Raw genomic sequence first — 19,199 nt, 5'->3', positions numbered from 1 at the left:
TTATCGTATTGCATTTAGCTGACAATAAACACCTGCCATAAAAGCAACTGATATTTTATGAGAGATTCTGCTTGAAAACGGTGCTGCGTGCCACATACGGTAGCGAAAGAGATTGTGCAAATGGCAGGAGGTTCTTACGATAACTATAAACAGGCATGCTACAGTTTCCGATAAAGGGCACTCTCAATGTGCGTCTGTTTCAGAGGTGGAAACTTGTAAGCATCTGCTGTCATCTAAAAAACCTGTGCAAAAACTGCAGTAATTAGTTTTTTGCATGCTATTCCGCATATTAATCTTTGATATTTACTTGCACGTCAAAAATGAAATCGGACTATATGTTTTTCTTCAGTACGATATCAATATCAATTTTTGGTTTTGCCTTGGCACAAGACTGGAACACATGTAAGGATCCGTAATAATTGCAAATGTGCTTATTATTCTATCCGTTCAATAAGCTCACCAGTACAATTTTATAGAAAAGCGTCGACTTTGGTAAACATGGAAAATAGTCAAAATAGTAGTTACACATAAATAGTAGTTACTCACAGCTTACAGTAAGTAACTAAAATCTATGATTCGCTTTGACTAAGTGTACTGTAAATTGAATGTTCTTGCAGTTTACCTGAGCGACGCACAAAGCACTGATCGTAAACTTACCATTTCGATCTGTCCAAAAAACCTTGCCTCCCGAGCGGGAACAATATTTACCACAAGAGAGAACACAGTCCTTAGTGTTAACCAGAACAACGCCACAATCACCGTTGTGCTCAAACTTGCCGAGCGAACCGACACAGAATGCTACGACAACGAAACCGTCTCATTGTACAAAAATGTACAATTTGGATACTATTTGAATTTCAGGTATTCCCCCACAATGAAAGAAAAATAGAATTAAAATTCGGATATTACAATGCGCTTAACTCCCCTAAATTTTCACGCATTTTGCGGATAAAGCGTTATGATTTTTTTGCCTGAAATAAACATGATAATGATGTATTCAAGGGATACGGATTACGTATGTACTTAGGTATTTTACGTGCTTTAACATCACTACCCTGCCCGAGCAGGTTGTAGGAAGAGGAGCGGAAATTTACTTATCTTTCATTTATTTCAAGTTACGATATTTTATGTATTTTTTTGTTGTTGAATTGTGACCTTATTACAGTTACTGAGCTGCGTTGTCATCCAGTTTATGCTGACAAAATTGTTTTATTAAATCAGTTTCTTGCCATTGCTATTGCAGGGCATTATTTATGGAACTCTCGGTCAATAAGACTCACCCCGTTTTCGTCGCAGAACTGGCTAATAACAATGAGGGCACTATAATACCGCTAAACTTGTCGGCAGTTCCGGAATTTGTTCATAAAAACCACACGTTTTTCCCACGGTCGGATGCCAGATTTGCAACTCATTTGTATCCGAACTTGGATGAACTGGAGATTAAATTGGAACTGCATAAACAAGTGTTTGATTCCGTTAACGAATCGGTGGTCATCGATTTTGCCTTGATTTCGTGTAAGCCTTTAATACTGTTAATATCGAGCAGAGTTACCGAAATGAGCAAATGCTCGTAATTTATCCTACTCGAGTGCTTTTATGTGTGAGCTGATATATTCCAAGTAACAGCCGCATAATTTCTAATAAGCAGCTACTCTATATAATGAAATGCCCCAACCATTTCCAGTTTGCCCGAGAATCCGTACCACACACTTTGGTAACCTTAATTTACTCATTTATGTTTCTTTTTCAGCGGAAGCTGAAACCAGCAGTCTGACATATTGCCGTACACTACGCGGGACACTGCCAAAAAAAGCGTATTGTCTGGATACGAGATTTGGAGCCTTGATGTGCCCCAGGAACTGCTCAGTTTTTCCTAATGCCGCCGACACATTTACAAAAGACGAATATTGGTACGGATCATGCGGTTCGGATCGCAATTCAGTAATATGCGGTAAGTACGATGACGTGCTTTTAATTTCGAATTAACATATATTTCTTTATTTTTTTTGCCACCATTATGGAAAAACGCTTAATCTAATATGCCGACTGCCTCGTAGTGCGTACCATAACAAAAAGATTACTGACCAGTTGTGTTTTCAATTTCATTTAGGTGACATACAGCTTCAGCCTGCACATACTCCGACAACTCCCAGCTGGAAATTGGGGACGGCCTCGATCATTGGGATACTAATTGGGGCAATTTTGGTCTTTGTGGTTGGGCCGCTTGTGGTTTTGTGCATGATGTGGTACCGTCGCCATTGATACTGAAATGATATAAGGATTGAAAGCTTTTTCAAACCGATAACTTATTTTGTCTGATTGGACAATATACTATACGAGCGTAAATTTATCCGGCTAATGAATTATGGTTTCGCATTAGTTCGAGACACTCCGATACGTACATATTGTAGCGGTAGAAGTTGTACAACCCACAAAACCACCCAGTTATGATCCATCATTTCATCACGTTATGAATTCTTCTCATTTTACCGGCTAGTTCTCCTTTTCATGAATTTCTAGAATTCAGTCTTGTACTCGGCTTGCTACAGCTTGCATCATTGCATCAGCGTCTTGCATTGTTCTTGTCATTAAACATGCCGTGACCTTACGTTGATACGCTCAGTAATTGTGTTACATCAGTAAGAGCGTCCTCGGTCAGCATCGTTGCCTACCGTGCCACCTCTCATCCCAACAGACATCGTGGTACGGCCAACACGCCAACCCACTAGAACAGCAGCCAGATAGACTACTGCTACAATATCCATAAACTTTTGGTTGCATAAGAACTGACTACAAAACTACGGTTATCAAAATTCATGTTATGAAAGCCTTGTAATTTGCATCTGTAATTTCATCTGAATGACGGACGTTACAGTTCACTAAAGTAAGCACTTTTAACCTGTAACAGAATTTTCGAGACCTGGCTTCACTTAAGCGCGGCCATGACAGTGGGCACCGTCATGGCCGTTTAGATAAGCTTACGTATGATGAGTCTTCTTGCGCTTCGTCTCTGTGCGAAAGGTTCCGCAAAGGTCACAGAGGCATACTAAGAATAAGTACCCGATTAAACGACCCAATGGCCAATAATATCATTATTGGTTAAGCGGAGATTTCTCATACCATTGTATGAAAATATTCTGTGATCAATGATTTTTTCTATTTCTCTTCTACATTATGGTAATTCTTTCTTAGTATAGAATCTATCCGAATGTAATGGAGAAACTGGTAAACTGGATATCAGTGCGATGAACGATTAGGGGTATAATAAAAGTCTCGACAAATTTAATACTTCTACAGAACCAAAAGCAAAAGCGGCGGAAGCAAGCAACGCAGAAACACGCACAACCATAACAATAGAAGTATCTAACTAGTATGAAGCGCCGCTATGTACAATGCAAGGACTGTGGCCGCATGCTACCATGTGGCGTTACTGCATAAAGCATGCTTGAAGTTTCCATGCGGTCCATTTTCCGCTTCGTCCCTCATTCCCATGTATCGATTGGATAAATTCGATTCATGAAAAATGTCTGTTGCCTTTTAACGGGATTGTTTGTACCATCCCTTCTGCAGAGCTAATAGTACATCAAATCGAACTTCTGATCTGCATCTATTCAAGTATATTTTGTTTCCTTTGATCGTCTTCCGAAAGCGTGAAGAATATTTTAACCAATTGCTGTTGAGTGTGGACAGACGCTTGGACGGTACGATGAAACCCGCCGTAGCAAGCAAACCAAAGGAAAGTAGATATATTTATTCAAAATTTGTCAGAATATCAAGAGAAAACCGTCTGTTCTTTGGAAAGAGCGCAACTGTTTCGCTGTATTCACTTGCCTCAGATCTGTTTATGTTATTTTAGCCCTTGTAAGATGCTTGCTGATGTGGTACATCTTGTTACCAAGCCAGGAATTTAATATTCAACCATTAAGTTTACTTCGCACGGTATGAACATCTTTCTTTGAACCAACTATACGGTTCCATTATTATGGTTTCTTTTATCGTTAATTTCACCACCCTGGTGAATTACATTAATTTTGTTGTTTTAAGACTGGAGCAGCCAGATGGTTTTTGCGCCTGGGTGTGAAGCTGCCGGGCATAATTATGCCTCACGGATTTCTTTTCCTGATTGCGACGAGCAATTTGCTGATAACTGCGGTAGAGGGTTATCTCCTGCAAAAAACATTCCAAAACGAATTAACAGAATCTCTCGCGTGCGCAACTAAATCAGCTGCATCGACGGTGACGTTTTACCAGTGTGTAGGAAGGGATCTGATTCGTGAGCACTACAATCCTTTATTCCAGATGCTTGGTGTACTTTTCTGGATGGTGTTTGCTTACTTTTTGTTGTTACCGGGATCGACTATTCTGATGTCTTGCCTGCAGTTTTTGCCTCTTATCGTTCTTGTGGAATTGTCGCAAGTTTTGGCGTGTAATTATTGTCAACGTGCCTGCCGGACAGTAGAAACGACAGTCTTGAAGTCGTGGTTTTGCCGGTATGTACGCGACAAATCTACAGATATTCCTTCAGCACATTCGGAGTGTGCGAATTACGACTATACAACCATGATACAAGCTTTAAAAGACGAAAGGCGTACCACTACGCCACCAGCAAACTTTGATATGAGCGTGGATCTGGAATTCGAGGCGAAACTGGATACAGAGACGCGAATCCGCTTGACCAGGTGGCTGGGGATGCCGTATCTGTGGGCGTGGGCGGAATACCGGACAGCCATTGATATCGCTCGTGAAAAGCTGCAGAAAGAGAGAAAGAATGCATTGTCAACAAAAATTCCCAAGGATGTCGTTATTGTTGTGGATCCAGTGTTTTAACTTTACGGTCATGGTTTTGCCGGTAACACTTGGTACAACAGCCGTATGCGAGTTTTTTTACGTAGTTTAATAGTACTAGCCGGTTTCGCCAGCATTAATCTCAGACAACACTAATCGTAAGGAATATGCGTTCACATAACACGCTATATCCGAATATGGCAGGATTCCGAACAGTTTCCGCAAGACAATGCTAGTGTAACCGTGCACATTATCCATATCATTAATTACCGGACGAAAGTGTTCGCCGAAAAAGAAGCAGAATCGCCGTACATTTATTTTATTTTGCCTACTATAGTAAACTGCTACACATAATCAGGGTTTGACTAGCATTTAAGGTGTTATTAGAGGACACTGCAAGTCTGCAATTGTTAATTCTGATTTCCCGATGGGACATTTACTGTACAAACATCTTCGTATCGACAAGATGTAGTGCACAAGGTGCACAAGAGTGCATTTACTCTGGCAGCGTTGTATTTGTATGGAAAATGATTCGTTAAATGGAAATCAAACCATTAACCCTTGGCACTTCCGCTTTCTGCTTATTCGCAACATTTGCTCCTTTCATACAGTTCCACCACAGTGTTCACCTGTACACAGCAACAAGTGAGATTTGCAAGGTAGACAAACAAGAACGATAAGATATTGCCAATCGAATGCACATATGCATTCCGTGTCGACAATGAGATCAACTGCCGTACACTCTTTATCCAGTTGTTCCGCCAGCGGTTGCGTACAGTACACATCTGCTAGTGCGTAAATTGCGTTGCAAGTGTTTACGATACTTATCGGCGATAAACAAGTAAAATATGTTATCGATTTACAATTTGCCGAACTTTTCCGAAGCGCTATGTGTTGTGTATTTCTTTCATTAAGTTCTGATTCTGTAGTTAACGTTTTCGCATTTGATGCAGTTTTTCATGCAGAAATGGTTTCATTTTTCTGGATTTACTTTTGTACATTTGGAATATTACCAGGGAATAATGTTGTTTTGACCAAATCACTTCAATCACAAATATGGGATGATGGCTCCGGAGGTGATATTAATACAGTATTTGAATTCGTCGACGAGCTTGAGGAGTCCAACGACTTTGTACCAACAGGTTGCAAAACTAATAATTGCTTATTGCTCTCCTATCAAAGACCAAAATGCGATGTCAGATAGTATAATGTACACTATACTACGTCATCTGTAGCGTCGTTATTGAGCTTCATCCAGAATCTTCCGGACCACAATCTCGTTAAACTCATATACAGTAATTTGAAAATCGCTCACAAACTTGTAATTTTTGTCTGCGCTTATAGCCATGGGCCTTATAGCCATGGGCCCATAATGCACTGCAGTTTTAAAAATTGATAAATTGCTGAGCAATAAAAGCTACTACCAAATATTGCGATTAATGCGGGCGCTGTTATATTCTTTAATGTTACCGTTACAGATTATGAATCACTATCCGCGGCACACGACCTCGATGAAATTATAAAGGTTAACGAAACCGGCAAACTGGATCTCTGTCCGCAGTCAAAAGGAGGCCATATCGGCAAACTGAGGTTATCGACACAAGAATGCGATAGACCTCCAACATTGCTGAAAATCAGCGTGGATCTTTCCCCAAACTGCTTGCTATCGAGTTCACTGCTCGGGCTGGAAGTCTACCTAAATATTCGGTGAGTATTAGTAGAACTCGAATGAATGGCATGAATACTGTTGCCTAGTTTATATTTCTCAGGTTTGTTAGAAAAAACTTTGGTAATTTCTTGCACAGTTAAATGTGTAAACTGATTTCATGTTTTTGTACACACTCCGAACACATACATAAAAATTACCTGCAAAATAATCGTAAAGCTAAACGACTGGGCAGTTTTACAGGCCGAAACTAGCCGCATGATTATAAGGCAGTAATACCGTCACGTACTTTCCCCATGTCCAATACCCACCCAGTGAATCTGGATAGTGTACTGTAAGTTAGGTGTAAAAGTGCATAGTGCATACGGATTTCTTGTTATTTAGTTAAGTATGTAAGTTCCATGTTTTGTTGTATATTTTGCAGAGAACTGAACTTGGCGGGCAATGACACACTTACCGTGACTTCCGGTTCACGCAAGAAACAGGTTCCGAAAACCAAGTATTTCACAGCGAAAACAACTTCCATTCTCCTCGAAGACTGGACAGATTCATTCGGTCAAATAGTTGTAACGGAACTGCCTTTTGAAATATCGCTGCATCACACCACGCCGTCATTTTTCTGTGACCATGGACTAAATACAACGAGAAATGCTTTTGTGATTGACTATTCCTTGGCCTCCAAGAACAAACTCCCCGGTACCATAAAACATCCGTGGAATTATTTAGCAATTCAAAACAATTCTTTTGAAATTCTCGGAACATCTCAAAAGATACAATATTACTTAACAGTTAATACTAATTGTCATTTATCCAGAATGCTACAAAATTAATATTCCTTTATGATTGTTCAGGCTATACCTGCCACTGCCCCATGCTTGGCGCATTTCTTCACGGTGAATCCCTGCAAGACCGCACCATCATCAGTTGTCCGAAGCTCTGGCACGCAAACAGTAGTGAACCGGATCCCAGCGGCCCGTACGATTTCCGGTGTCAAAACGTCACACTCCGTCCGGATCCATGCTGCCCCTTGTCGCCCACATCACCGCCTGTCCCGACCAGAGAAACAGTGAAACCCACTCGCACGACACCACCCTCTATATGGCCACCACGACCGCCTTCCAATCCATCTAACACCGATTCCAGTGTCTCCATTGTTTTGGGCGTGACTGCAGGCGTGCTGTTCATCGTCGTCGTGATATTTGCCATCGTGACATACCGTGTCCGATTGGAGCAGAGTCGTACGGCGATGACAGCGCCGGCGATCAGTGAGCACAGTCAGACCGGTTGGACCAATGGGGGAATGGCTGTGACGGAAGATCCGCCCCCTCTGTATGGCGCGCCACCGACGTACGCGGAAGCCATGCAGAATGAGAGCATTGTAATTCTTTCTGGGTTCGACAGCGGTGGTGACGAAGAAACGGGAGAGAATAATACGATAGCGTCTGCTCCTCTTTATGAGTCTGTACTGCATGTCCAACCAGATACTGCACCCCTTGGAGATTCGATCAGGGAAGACGGTGCGGTAAATGCGGGGTTTCAGCTGGACGAGACTAGCGAGGATGCAGATTGTTCAACAAAAAACAAATCAGAAGTTGTTTCCGATTAAATTTTTGCAGTTTGCCACGATTAAATGTGATTTGTGTAAAAACTGTGCAATATTGTATTTTTGTTGACCTTAAATTGTTGATTTATTTGTTGGCTATTGGATGCATAATACTACGATCCCATGATGCGAAACTGTGGTGGTCATCAGCGCATTTAATTCTTTAAGCGTTGTCGCTAAAGCCCCAAAGTAACCTATGAATACTTAAAGAAGAAGATACTGAGGAGTTAGCATTTGCATGTTTTTGAGTAAGTATGTTTGCATTAACTGCATCAATTACACTTTTTTAGTTGTTAGAATGTTATTAAATTTATCATTAGATTTAACGATACTAACGCCATACTCTGGGATCTTTTTGTATTACTTATAGTATCCTTGTACAGAAAGATATTTTTTTGTATGTGATACGTAAAAGAAAGCCCCTGAAGAAAGAAAAGCTGAAAGAAAACTGTAGAACAATGACATCATTTTGCAGATGTGACCTTTATTTATTCTTTGCATTAACGTGCGTTTGTTACGTTGTGCCGCGATTACCGACAGAACAATAGAATATCAACAGTATAAAAAGGATTACAAAATCGGAAGTGCGATACGAAACAATTCAACAGCAAAGAGAAACATACATCAAAATATACAGTGCCCAGGTTTGGGCAGATGACGAAAAACCGGAAAGAATTCAAGAAAAATATCATTACATAAGACAGACTCTGACAGAAGAGTGCTGATATGACGACCAGATGGTTTCGATTGCAGGTTATGTACCTATCACTTGTCCCTTATTACCGTCAATCTGTGGTAAGAAATTTGGACGAGACCGGGTACGACGCAGTGGCGGTGGATGTTCCCTAACCTTCTTGTTAGTCAGCGGTTTCAGTGGCTGTGCTGCCGTCTTGATTACTGCAGCATCTTTTGTCAAAGTCGCAGTGTTGACATTCTCTACAGGCGGATCATCGTGCCGAGCATCCAATAATACCGGAACCACTAATTCGGATGTTAAGGAGATGGTTTCGGCATTTATGTTCTCCAGATTAAGGTTTTCCGGTACGGACGGCAAGGTAATCAAAGATAACTGTGGACTCTCAGAATTACAGAGGGATTCATGCGAGGGAGCCTTGCGGATCACCTTAGAGAAATGCATGACGTGATCCTGGTCTTCCAGAGGGCCCGGGTGGATTTGTTCTACCTGTAATTAGATGACAATTTAATTACAGATTATCGTATTCGTGACCGCACTGCGGCTGCTGGCGTGCGTAGTCCTGTTGTCGTACACGCAGCAATATTATACAATTATCGGCGTGTGTCACGTGGTCTGTCCACGTTAATTATTTTGAAACCCCGTAGACTTTGTTTAAAAAAATAACGTCAGTAGCCTCATTACATGATTGTATTACCATGATTGTATTTACCAGACTATCCACAGAACAAAGATATTAACTTATTGTTAGATGTAGCACTTAAATATAAATGAACCGGTGATAAGTCAAAGGAAAATATAGATATAGCTGCTGTAGTGGATAATTATAATGGTATGTGTACTGATAAACCTTCTTTTCGTGTACTGATAAAGGTTATAACTGGCGTTGTTCAGATTTTAGCAAATCTAGGTCCGTTCGGTCCGTTCGATTGAGCAACTGCGTTTTCGGAACCATGGATGGAACGGATAATTTAAGAGAAATTTTGTTGTGGTAGTTCTGTTTTTGTAACAAAATCTGAAATGTGACTCCTTGTGCTAATAAAATTAAGTATGATTGCAAGCCAATATAAAGTCTTTGCTGTAGATATTTCATTACTTTCGTACTGCGGTGTGAAACTCATCAAATAACTATGAAATCATCTGAACTTTTCAGTGTTGTACGTGAAATCATCTGAATTTTTCAGTGTTGTACGTGAAAGTAAGTATGTTTACCTAGTTTACTGCACTGTTTACCTGGTGAAAATCTCCTAAATGTGTTGTCTGCGTGTGCACGCTTATTTTTAATAATAAACACTGTTTGTGTCCCTAGTCAGTAGTCAGTTACCTTTGGCCGGAATATCCTAGGAGGTGGCTTATTAGTGTTGCCTAATCCATTACCACCGGAAAAGATGCCAAAATAGGGTTTCTGCAGAAGCTCGTTAGCCGCGGCCCTTTTAAGTGGATTGATCTGCATCATTAAACCTAACATCTCGCATCCTTCTCGACTGATGAAAGGCACTTTCTTATGTAGAGGCACCTGTCATATATCAGAACTGCGGTTTACTGGACGGGAAAATCATTTGAATAATACATATTACTTAGTATGCGGATATATGATGTACAGTTCCGGGCATAGACCAGTTTTTTCCATACCTTTCTTAGCGACAGATCCGCGCCGACGTCGACGAGGTTGGTCGCGTCGGATACGGGCGTCAGCTGCTGCGAGTGTATCGACGGGAGATTGGATGTGTCTCCAAACATTTTACGAATTAGGTATAATTGATCAATATCCGTTGTGCCGGGTAACAATGGCTGCCGGGAAATGCATTCGGCAAACACGCAGCCGGTTGCCCATACGTCAACACCGGGACCATAGGCTGGCATGGGCATCAGCAGTTCCGGTGCACGGTACCAACGGGTGGCGACATAGTCCGTGTACTGGTCGATTTCCGGGGCTGAAATGTAATTTAAGCAATGTTGCAACAATACTGTCTCGCAAACATACAGAGTGTGCACTCTAGTACCGTATATGCAACAGAAAGTTCTGCATATAGAACTACCGTTAATAGAAGCAGTAGCAATATATAATTACCGTAGACCGTAGTAATTGCAAGTACAAGCACTTGCAGTACGTCCTGCCTTACATTAACCCGTGGCTTTGAACATGATTAAAATTAGTTGTTAAACATTTCGGCGTTAAATCTTCCTGATGTTCAGTCTCTAGAGAAAATACATATTTCTACTAAATGACGAAAACGGAATCATGTTTAACTCCCAAAAGATACGTTTTAACCTTCGGCTCTTTATGCAAATATATCATCCACTCTTTTCTTGTCTTCACGTTCCTAGAAATACTGATTTATATCTATGCAATATTTCTACATTGTAATACAGACATCGGTTCAGGCTGAACCCGGCAACTTGTCTGAATTCCATAATGAGCTTATCGAAAAATAACAGAAACTGAAAGCATTAGCCATTGTAGCATAATTTTCAAAATCCAGTACATCGTGACGTACCTGTCTTGTTCATTGGTCGAGCGAATCCAAAATCACAGAGTTTAACGACGCGTCGGCTCGTCAGCAGAATGTTTTCCGGCTTAATATCACGGTGGATAAAACGATTACGGTGCACGACACGTAAGGCTTGGATGACTTGCGAGATGATCTTTCGGGCGTCCATTTCCGGAATACTGTTAATTAAAAGAACATTTGATTATAACTTGTTGACGTCCATGCTGCCACTGCGTAGCAAACAGTGGCACCAAAATAAACAGACTGTATACCAAATATTATCTAGACTGCATGCATAAGCCTTATGTTGATTTTATGTTGCTTTTATTTAAGCCTCATGTACATTGTACAGAGTAGATCTCCTTAATATTTTGGCTAGGAATTTTAATTGTGCACTTCCGTGAAACAATCTCATTTCAAAAACTTTAGCGCAGCTATGTCTATGCTTTCGTATACTGTGACGTACATGTTACCCCTGCGTACGAAACAGTGAACCAAAATAAACAGACTATATCTTGTGAATCTTCTAAAGCTTTAAGAGTTTTATTTACCGATACAGAATTATTTATGATATTATAACCAGCTCGTATGCGTAGTTTATTTTTACCTACATGACCTTTCGATTTCCGACAGGAAGTGATTGTTAAAGCGTACCCGGATTTGTTAAGCTGTATCTCGTCCAACAAAGTGCGAGTGCAGTATTCGAATACCAAGTGCAGCTTCTGTTTCCGTCGGAAAACTTCTATCAACGTCACGATATTGGGATGATGAAGTTGCTGTCAAGGAAAGAGTCCAGGTTAAACACTCGCAATGAGTCTATTGCGCACAATTGCTCTTTTCCGGCTGAATTAAAGCTGCTGACTATGCATCGTTAGTGAAAGTATTATCACAGACCGTATTCTTCCCGTTTCTACACTCAAGGCACGAAAAAATTGGAAATCAATACTGCCAAGTGTTTGCCGCCGGGTTTTTTCGGTTGCACACGATGCGCAGGTGCGCTTTGTGCACGATTACAAGGGGACAAAAAGATGGACTGCATTGACGTCACTGAAACAATATCTCGTGCTATGTGTTTCGCCATCTTCGTCTACAGCTCTAGGGTTGTCGGATATTGTGTAAACCCATTATTTTGCACTACATGTGCACTGTATGCAAATCACTCCCTGCAGATTACGTTTACAAAAAAAACGCAAAATGTATGTACGAAATCTTTATATGCAAACGGAAAAAACTCCACACTTACTTTTAAAATTTTTATTTCTCTGAAAGCAATCTTTTTTATGCTGGGATTGTCCTCGCTTTCAATAAACTTCTTTATGGCCACAACTCGACCGGTTTCGCGGTCGCGACATTTGTACACGTTTCCATAGGAGCCTTGGCCAATTTTCGCCAGGCATTCGTATCGACTTCCGGCACCAGTCTTGTCCGAGTCATTGCGAATATTCAACCTGTAAAGGAGAATGAGTGTTGCAGCGCTGCAGTTCAACAACCTATTTAACGCTGAAACGTTAAAATGCTATTAGGTATTCAACATTTCTAGCATAAACGGTACCGACCTTTCACTATTTTTTTCGCAAATTCGTAAATGTTTTCTATCGTTTTGAATGCTGCGGAGTAAAAAAGAGTGGTTTATTTTGAATGATTAGTATGATCATATGCTGACACTTCGTTATTGTGGAAATATGTGTCTTACGGGATGAATGAAAAAACGCTGTCCGTGTCACATTGCCAGACAAAAAACCGTTTGTTATATTTTTAAACACAGGTATACATTAAGTCAAAATATTTTAATGTAATGCCATTTTTCCTTTAAGAAATTTGTAGTATGCATTTTATGAAAGGAGAGAAAAACTGTAGAGGTGTGATGTACTCTACTTTAAGCGGTGCCGCTTATCTGAATGTATAATTTGTTGACATTTGCGCAATCTGGATGGGCAATCAATTCCTGATTTTCCAATGACAATCTACACTCATCCATTACATAACACAATAAAGTCTAACCAAGTCAGCCGTTCTTAACCCTATCTTCCCAATCCATTCTGGTTAATTTTTTCGCTCTGTAACACCTTACATAATGAACGTAGCTGTTTTCGGCTGATTTGGTTGATTTTATCTCACGTAACCCAATCAATCTGGTTCCGCCGCCCAAGCTGCTTAATTCCCGCTTCCAAATACCAGTCATTTCCGTTGCTATTACATCATCGCTGAATACTTGTAGAGTTTTGTATAGTTTTAAATTAAAGATCGGGTAACATAATCCTTGGAGGATACAAAAGCCCGACTCATATCCGATCTCAGTATTTTGTGCGTTAGGTTTTAGACACGCATCCACTAAAATACCGGCTCGTTTAGCAATCGTCTGTTGAACCCAAAAATTACAGGTGTACACCGGTATTGATTGTTTCCCGCATTACATGTTACAGTATAAGACAGTTAATAATGTAAAATACATCCATTTTGACAGGTTTCTATTACGGAGGTTGAAAAAAAAATGTAGCACATCGAACAACGAACACACTGTGGTGGGAAATTTAATCGGGATAAACTCGGCCGTAATTCCATGAGATTTCCTTGTCATTATTAAGCGAATGCGCCTAGGTATTTCCGACGGGCATAAGCTGACAATTAATCGGCACCGGTGAACGGGATCAAATGAAAAGGTGGTATAACTAATTCACTGGGCTAAATTGGGCGTAACATGTGAAAAATCCGCATGTTTGGTTTAGCCTGAAAGAATTGTTTGGAAATAGATTCCAGGTTGGACGAACAAAAGCATTGTGGAAGAAGCATTGCGTTGCTTGTCATCCTGGCGATGTGGGCGCATATGCGCGCGGGTATAATAACCCGCGGCGTTAAAAGTTAATAAGGCGATGTGTTAGCATTTGGTTTATGGATCGGTTTGTGTTTGTGATCATTTCCTCGAATCACTTGTTGTAACTGTTTCGCCATGCGATCCTTATCCTTATTCTTATTATTTCGGCCAAGTTTTAGAAAAAAAAACACCAAAATCTTCACTAATACTTTTATCGGCGTCATACAATTGTTAATGGCAACATAGCAGCTAGCAGTCATAGTTCATTCGAAAAATTTGCGGGTACAGCAGGCTTTCCTGACAGCTGGAAAATATAAGCTACGAGTAGCTCTTAAATGAGTTGAACTGTGTTCACAACAGGGATGCTCTTCATTGCGCAATTATTCTAAATACGATTTTTCGAAGCTGCTGTTTCTTGAGTAAATTATATTATTATGGGCTTCATGACCGTCCCCGACTCACGAGAACAGATCTCACCGTATCCGATCTACGACTGCTACATCTGTAATTAAGAAATCGGTAGAATGTAGATGTGTTGCGCCATCTGTAGCTGTTTCTTGGGACAACGTAACGGCGAAACTGGATATACAAAAATTCATGGGATGTCGTGAATTCCGCATAACTAATTTTTCTAAACTTGCCAGTGTTTAAGCCGTTACGTGTTTAAGCCGTTTTTATATTGCAGTAAAACAATATAAAAATGGCAACTTAATTGTTGTAGCCGGTGTCAAGTTGATTGCAAGAAATCCGTTAAAGCGTGGCTATAATGGCAGCGTTTGTGACAATGGCGGCAAAACAGTATTGCCTCCATTTATTTTTATTAAGTACTCTACTGAGTAGCTATCCTTCTATAATCTATTCCTTGATGTATGCCTTGAATAAAAGAAATGGCTTGCGGACCTGCGGCAGTTTTATAATTTACCGGTAGATTAAATAACCGGCCAAGCAGTTAAGATGCCTACCATTAATGGGGCAACATAGAAACTGGCTTTTATGCTGGCTATAATGCATCTAACAATAATGTGATAATAAATTTCTCTAAACTTCCAGTACATTTACGGCCGTTTAATTAACCGGCAGTGTTACCTGGTGGACTTTTGATCGTTGCGTGCGCGGAAAGTGGGAGGCGATGAGGCACTATGCTGGGAGAGACGGCGTTTGACGTGCTCCTGCAGTACCGGCAACTTGGCCTGTTCCAGCCGGCACAATCTGGGCACTTTATAGCCCACCGCCAAACTCGCCCGCCACTCATCATACAACTTCCTCAAATCATAATTCCCCGCGTGCTCCGTAAACAGGCCGGCATGATGGGCCTTAATGGCCGGCAAATGCTCCTCGGGTTTAATTCCCGCATGATGGTGACCCCGCAGTGACGGCATATTGCTGGTGAACTGGAGGATGGTCGGTGCATTACTCCGCGATGTCTCGGGGAAGTGGACCATTTTTAATGGCGGCGGTTTGCGGTGGTGGGGATGATGTTGCCGGTCGGTCAACATGTATATCGCTAGTCGCGTCACGGAGCGGTGTGTACTGCTCCAGATCGGGAACAATTATCAATGCCGCGATGTATTGATGATGGTACAAAGAGGGGAATTAACTTTAAACCGGTTACCTACTTTCTCCCTGCAATTGCTTACTACACACACAAGGAACGCGGTTGGAGAATGCGAATCGGGACCGGAAAGCGCACCGTACATATCCGGTGGAGAAGAAATTGTAAAGTGCTGCGGCTGAGCAAAACGGTACAGCTGGAGTTGGGATTATGTGGATGAGGGATTGCTCGGTGTTATTAGTTCAACGGTAGCGGGGATTACCTGTACGAAGTATATTCTATGTGCGTTATTTTAGATTGGTACGTTGTACCGTACATGTACAATATATACCTAGGATGGCGATTCAGTTCAGCCAAATAGCGCAATCGATCGCCTGGACGGAAATTTACCGGTTGTGAGTAATATTGATTTCCCGATGAAATTGTATCCTCTGGTAGTGGTGTTATTTTTGCAGGTTCAGGGAAATACGAGGAAAGGTATCGGCTGGAGTTTTCGCGAGATCGGAATGATCACTTCGCACAAGCGCGAAGAGGGCCAGCAAGAACTGCATGGATCCAAACCAATTTTTTTAAAATTTAGCTTTTTTCATGGTACTTGGAAATAAAACCAGTAACTACAAAATACAGACGCAAGATGCTGCACCGGCTGCAAAGCATAAAATATAAGTCACGTATTTCAAACTAACAGCGCTCAGTTTTATTTTTAAAACGAAACATTCAGTATACCTTTAAAGAACGCTATCTGTGCAGTATCATATTATACTACAGTATATCCAGGTTATTGGTTTTTATCTGCAAAGTGTTAAAAATGAATTTGTCTGATTGACATACGTTTGACAATCATTCGTAAAAGGTTATTTTAAGTAAACCGTAGTTTGTCCTAATTTTTGCAATAAACTTCATAAGTACTCTCATTTATGCATGTGAAATATGTATAATTCATCTTTTTTACCGCATTATTATGTTAGCATTTGGTATACATGAGCATTTCTGCAAAATATTCTCCCATAGTCAGAAGAACAATAAACTGATAGCGATACCCTTGTGCCATGGCAAACTAAGTGCCATATATAATGCCATGCTTGTGCTAGAACTTCTAGCCTAGAAGTGACATCCTCGACAATTTTGAAGCAATGAATCAAAAGCAATGAACAAAGTGGACTATTTATACCGCGCCATGGTAATTGGCTTTTAATTATAAGAAAGAGAAAAACACATTACCGGTCAGCTGGCAGAATCTTGGCAGCTGGATGATATTAGTAAATCTGAGGCGCAGAAATCAAGTAGTGTCCGTCTCCATCTCCCGCATTGAAGACGCCACTCGGTTCTAATTAGCCGCACTTATCTTTGATAAAGCTACAAAAGTGTATTTTGGCATTTATTTATTGATTACAGAACGATGTACCCAGTCAAACTGAACTGTTCATTTTATAGTCGCAATTAACTTAGCTAAGAAAGGATGATGAGTTTGAAATTTAATAATTTAACCACTTAACCACTTGACCACTGTAGAGAGCTATATTGCACATTGCCATAAACCACAGCAGACCGGCAATACGCCCATAAATTCCTTCGTATAATTATTTTTGTTTTCATTCCTAATCGGCTCCTTTCTCTGATCGTTATTCCTTCAGATCTTGTTTCTGTCTGTAACAAGACAACCAGGAAGCACATAATTCGCGAATGCGGTTTTATGCGCATCCTCTTCTGATCAAACACTAGCACTAACCCGGTATTTGGGCCGGCAAATGTGTTGACCCTCAATCATGGTAGCCATTTTGCACGAATTTGGGCAAAGATAAGAAGTCGAAATTAACCACTAACACTCCTTTTCATTCCCCCAAGTTGTGCGGAGATCTTTAATTGCTGTAATCCAGACCTTTCCATGATTTTTTCTCGAGAAGCTGCTCAGATTTGCGGATTTGGATTCATTGCAGTTAGACCAGGCAAAATAAGGTATTATGGCTTTTGAAGTTTGATTTTGCTTACATGATAGCTTTACTCCGAATACACTGTGCAAAAAAATATTTTCGTAAAGTAGTTTTGACAGAATACAGCAACTTTTATTATTTATTTCGATTCATATTACTAACAGGTAATAGCAGACACTACTAGCTGCTTTAAAATTAGATTGCAGCAACTTACTTTTGGTGGTAGCATGGTTTTCCTTCGATTATTATGAATACTTCTCACACTTAGTATCTTCTTTGTAGTGTTTATGCGATGTCAGGTCAGCTCCAATAATTACCTATGTAATTACAGTTTAAATTTTTAAACGCTAAATGCTGAGAAAATCTATTCACATTTACTGTACATATCTGCAGTACAACCCGGCTCGATCGGTATATACATACATGTGTACTTTTATATGTATTAATGCGTAATCTTGTTAGCATAAACTCCTGTTTCTGGCATGTAGCCTGTTTTTGTTTAATTGTTGTTGATATAATTTGTAGATAGAAACTCAAACGATATCATGTTTCTTCAATGTCTAGATTGAAACGCCATCGACAGCCATGGATCAAATAAAGCCAATAGAGAGTCAAGGAAAACCTGATTCAACGCTTGGGAAAATACATCAGTCGACACTTCCTACCGGCATCCTGGCGCAAACCTGGATCTCAAGCACTACGGCTGTAGATCACGGGAGTTGGATGTTCTTCTTCGGTGAAGACGAAATCGACCAGAAATGGCTGAAAGCGAAGAATTTGGCCACCAGTGGACAGCTCATAGCGCGAGGTGTCTGCAAGGTGTTGGTCAGTCCACGTGGCCTGAAAGAGGCAAAAGGCTATTCCCAGTACGCGATTCTTTTCGCGTGTGGTCCCTCACACAACCAAGAGCTTGTGGAGGACATCGGGAGACAAATTCTTGACATTTTTCCTGCTTCGAAAAACCAGACAGAAATCAAGTATAAATTGCTTAAGCCTGGAAAGGATGAGGATGCAATATTGTACCAATTATCCACCAGTTAAAAAATTAAATTTTATACTGCCGTGGATTTTGGCTGTTGGGGTAACTACTAGTTTAGTGTTGTTTTGTCATAGTTAAAGACAGTTTGTTCGTTATTAGGATTTTCGTAGTGCTTTTGGAAACTTCGCATTTTCATGCGATTTTTGCCACTTATCTGTATGAACTCTCTTAATAACTCACGGCCTCACGCATATTTTCAAGCTGATCATGACATGTTGTTCATCAAATTTCGTCTTGCAGTGCTGCTGAACAAGCGAAAGCAAAAAAACAAAGAATGATAACACTGAGTTTTAGTGACATGAAATTCTCAATGGCACGTATATAATTAATCAGAATATCACCACATTGCACAAAGGTCACAATGCGCTTATATTACAGCTCCCGTGTGTGTCTTTAATCTTTCTCCACAAGATAATTATTTAGAGCGTATGATCATTCCGATGTGTTTTGCTCTGCGAGCAGAAGAAATTCTTACTCTCGGCTAACATAAATCTAGGTAGTATTTTACATGGAATACTGCACCGTTGCAGATGAATTATGCATGTCTATCCATGTCAGCAGAATTCCCGCCTGTACGTAAACTTGAAGCTGTGCTCTTATTACAGTTTTCTTGCATAGTGGCCGA

General features: G+C 40.6%; 3 protein-coding genes and 1 long non-coding RNA gene across 4 annotated transcripts; 2 read left to right on the top strand and 2 right to left on the bottom strand.

Moving 5' to 3' along the window:
• The first annotated feature begins 84 nt into the window (after window positions 1–84).
• LOC129584004 (uncharacterized) lies at window positions 85–2,608 on the top strand. The gene is made up of 5 exons (XM_055476083.1): window positions 85–402; window positions 618–861; window positions 1,244–1,515; window positions 1,751–1,951; window positions 2,111–2,608. Exons 1-5 carry the CDS (start codon window positions 321–323, stop codon window positions 2,260–2,262), a joined length of 951 nt encoding a protein of 316 aa, XP_055332058.1. The 5' UTR covers window positions 85–320; the 3' UTR covers window positions 2,263–2,608.
• A 1,427-nt stretch (window positions 2,609–4,035) lies between these two features.
• LOC129584125 (uncharacterized) lies at window positions 4,036–5,156 on the bottom strand. The gene is made up of 3 exons (XR_008689844.1): window positions 4,593–5,156; window positions 4,249–4,445; window positions 4,036–4,167 (listed from the first exon to the last, which is right to left on the bottom strand). It is a non-coding gene; the product is annotated as an uncharacterized LOC129584125 (long non-coding RNA).
• Window positions 5,157–5,566: 410 nt separating this feature from the next.
• Window positions 5,567–8,284, top strand: LOC129584019 (uncharacterized). Its single transcript, XM_055476100.1, has 4 exons — window positions 5,567–5,927; window positions 6,264–6,492; window positions 6,876–7,147; window positions 7,303–8,284. The coding sequence occupies exons 1-4, from the start codon at window positions 5,675–5,677 to the stop codon at window positions 8,055–8,057; spliced, it is 1,509 nt and encodes a 502-aa protein (XP_055332075.1). The 5' UTR covers window positions 5,567–5,674; the 3' UTR covers window positions 8,058–8,284.
• A 258-nt stretch (window positions 8,285–8,542) lies between these two features.
• Window positions 8,543–15,757, bottom strand: LOC129583969 (uncharacterized). The gene is made up of 7 exons (XM_055476038.1): window positions 15,139–15,757; window positions 12,484–12,688; window positions 11,895–12,016; window positions 11,247–11,419; window positions 10,381–10,682; window positions 10,073–10,264; window positions 8,543–9,237 (listed from the first exon to the last, which is right to left on the bottom strand). Exons 1-7 carry the CDS (start codon window positions 15,546–15,548, stop codon window positions 8,809–8,811), a joined length of 1,833 nt encoding a protein of 610 aa, XP_055332013.1. The 5' UTR covers window positions 15,549–15,757; the 3' UTR covers window positions 8,543–8,808.
• Window positions 15,758–19,199: the final 3,442 nt, after the last annotated feature.

This window comes from Paramacrobiotus metropolitanus, unplaced genomic scaffold (assembly GCF_019649055.1).
Source record: "Paramacrobiotus metropolitanus isolate TYO unplaced genomic scaffold, Prichtersi_v1.0 Parri_scaffold0000012, whole genome shotgun sequence".
NCBI classification, from domain to species: Eukaryota; Metazoa; Tardigrada; class Eutardigrada; order Parachela; family Macrobiotidae; genus Paramacrobiotus; species Paramacrobiotus metropolitanus.
The sequence above is the reverse complement of the archived record's forward strand: the minus strand, read 5'-3'. Positions and strand labels throughout refer to the sequence as shown.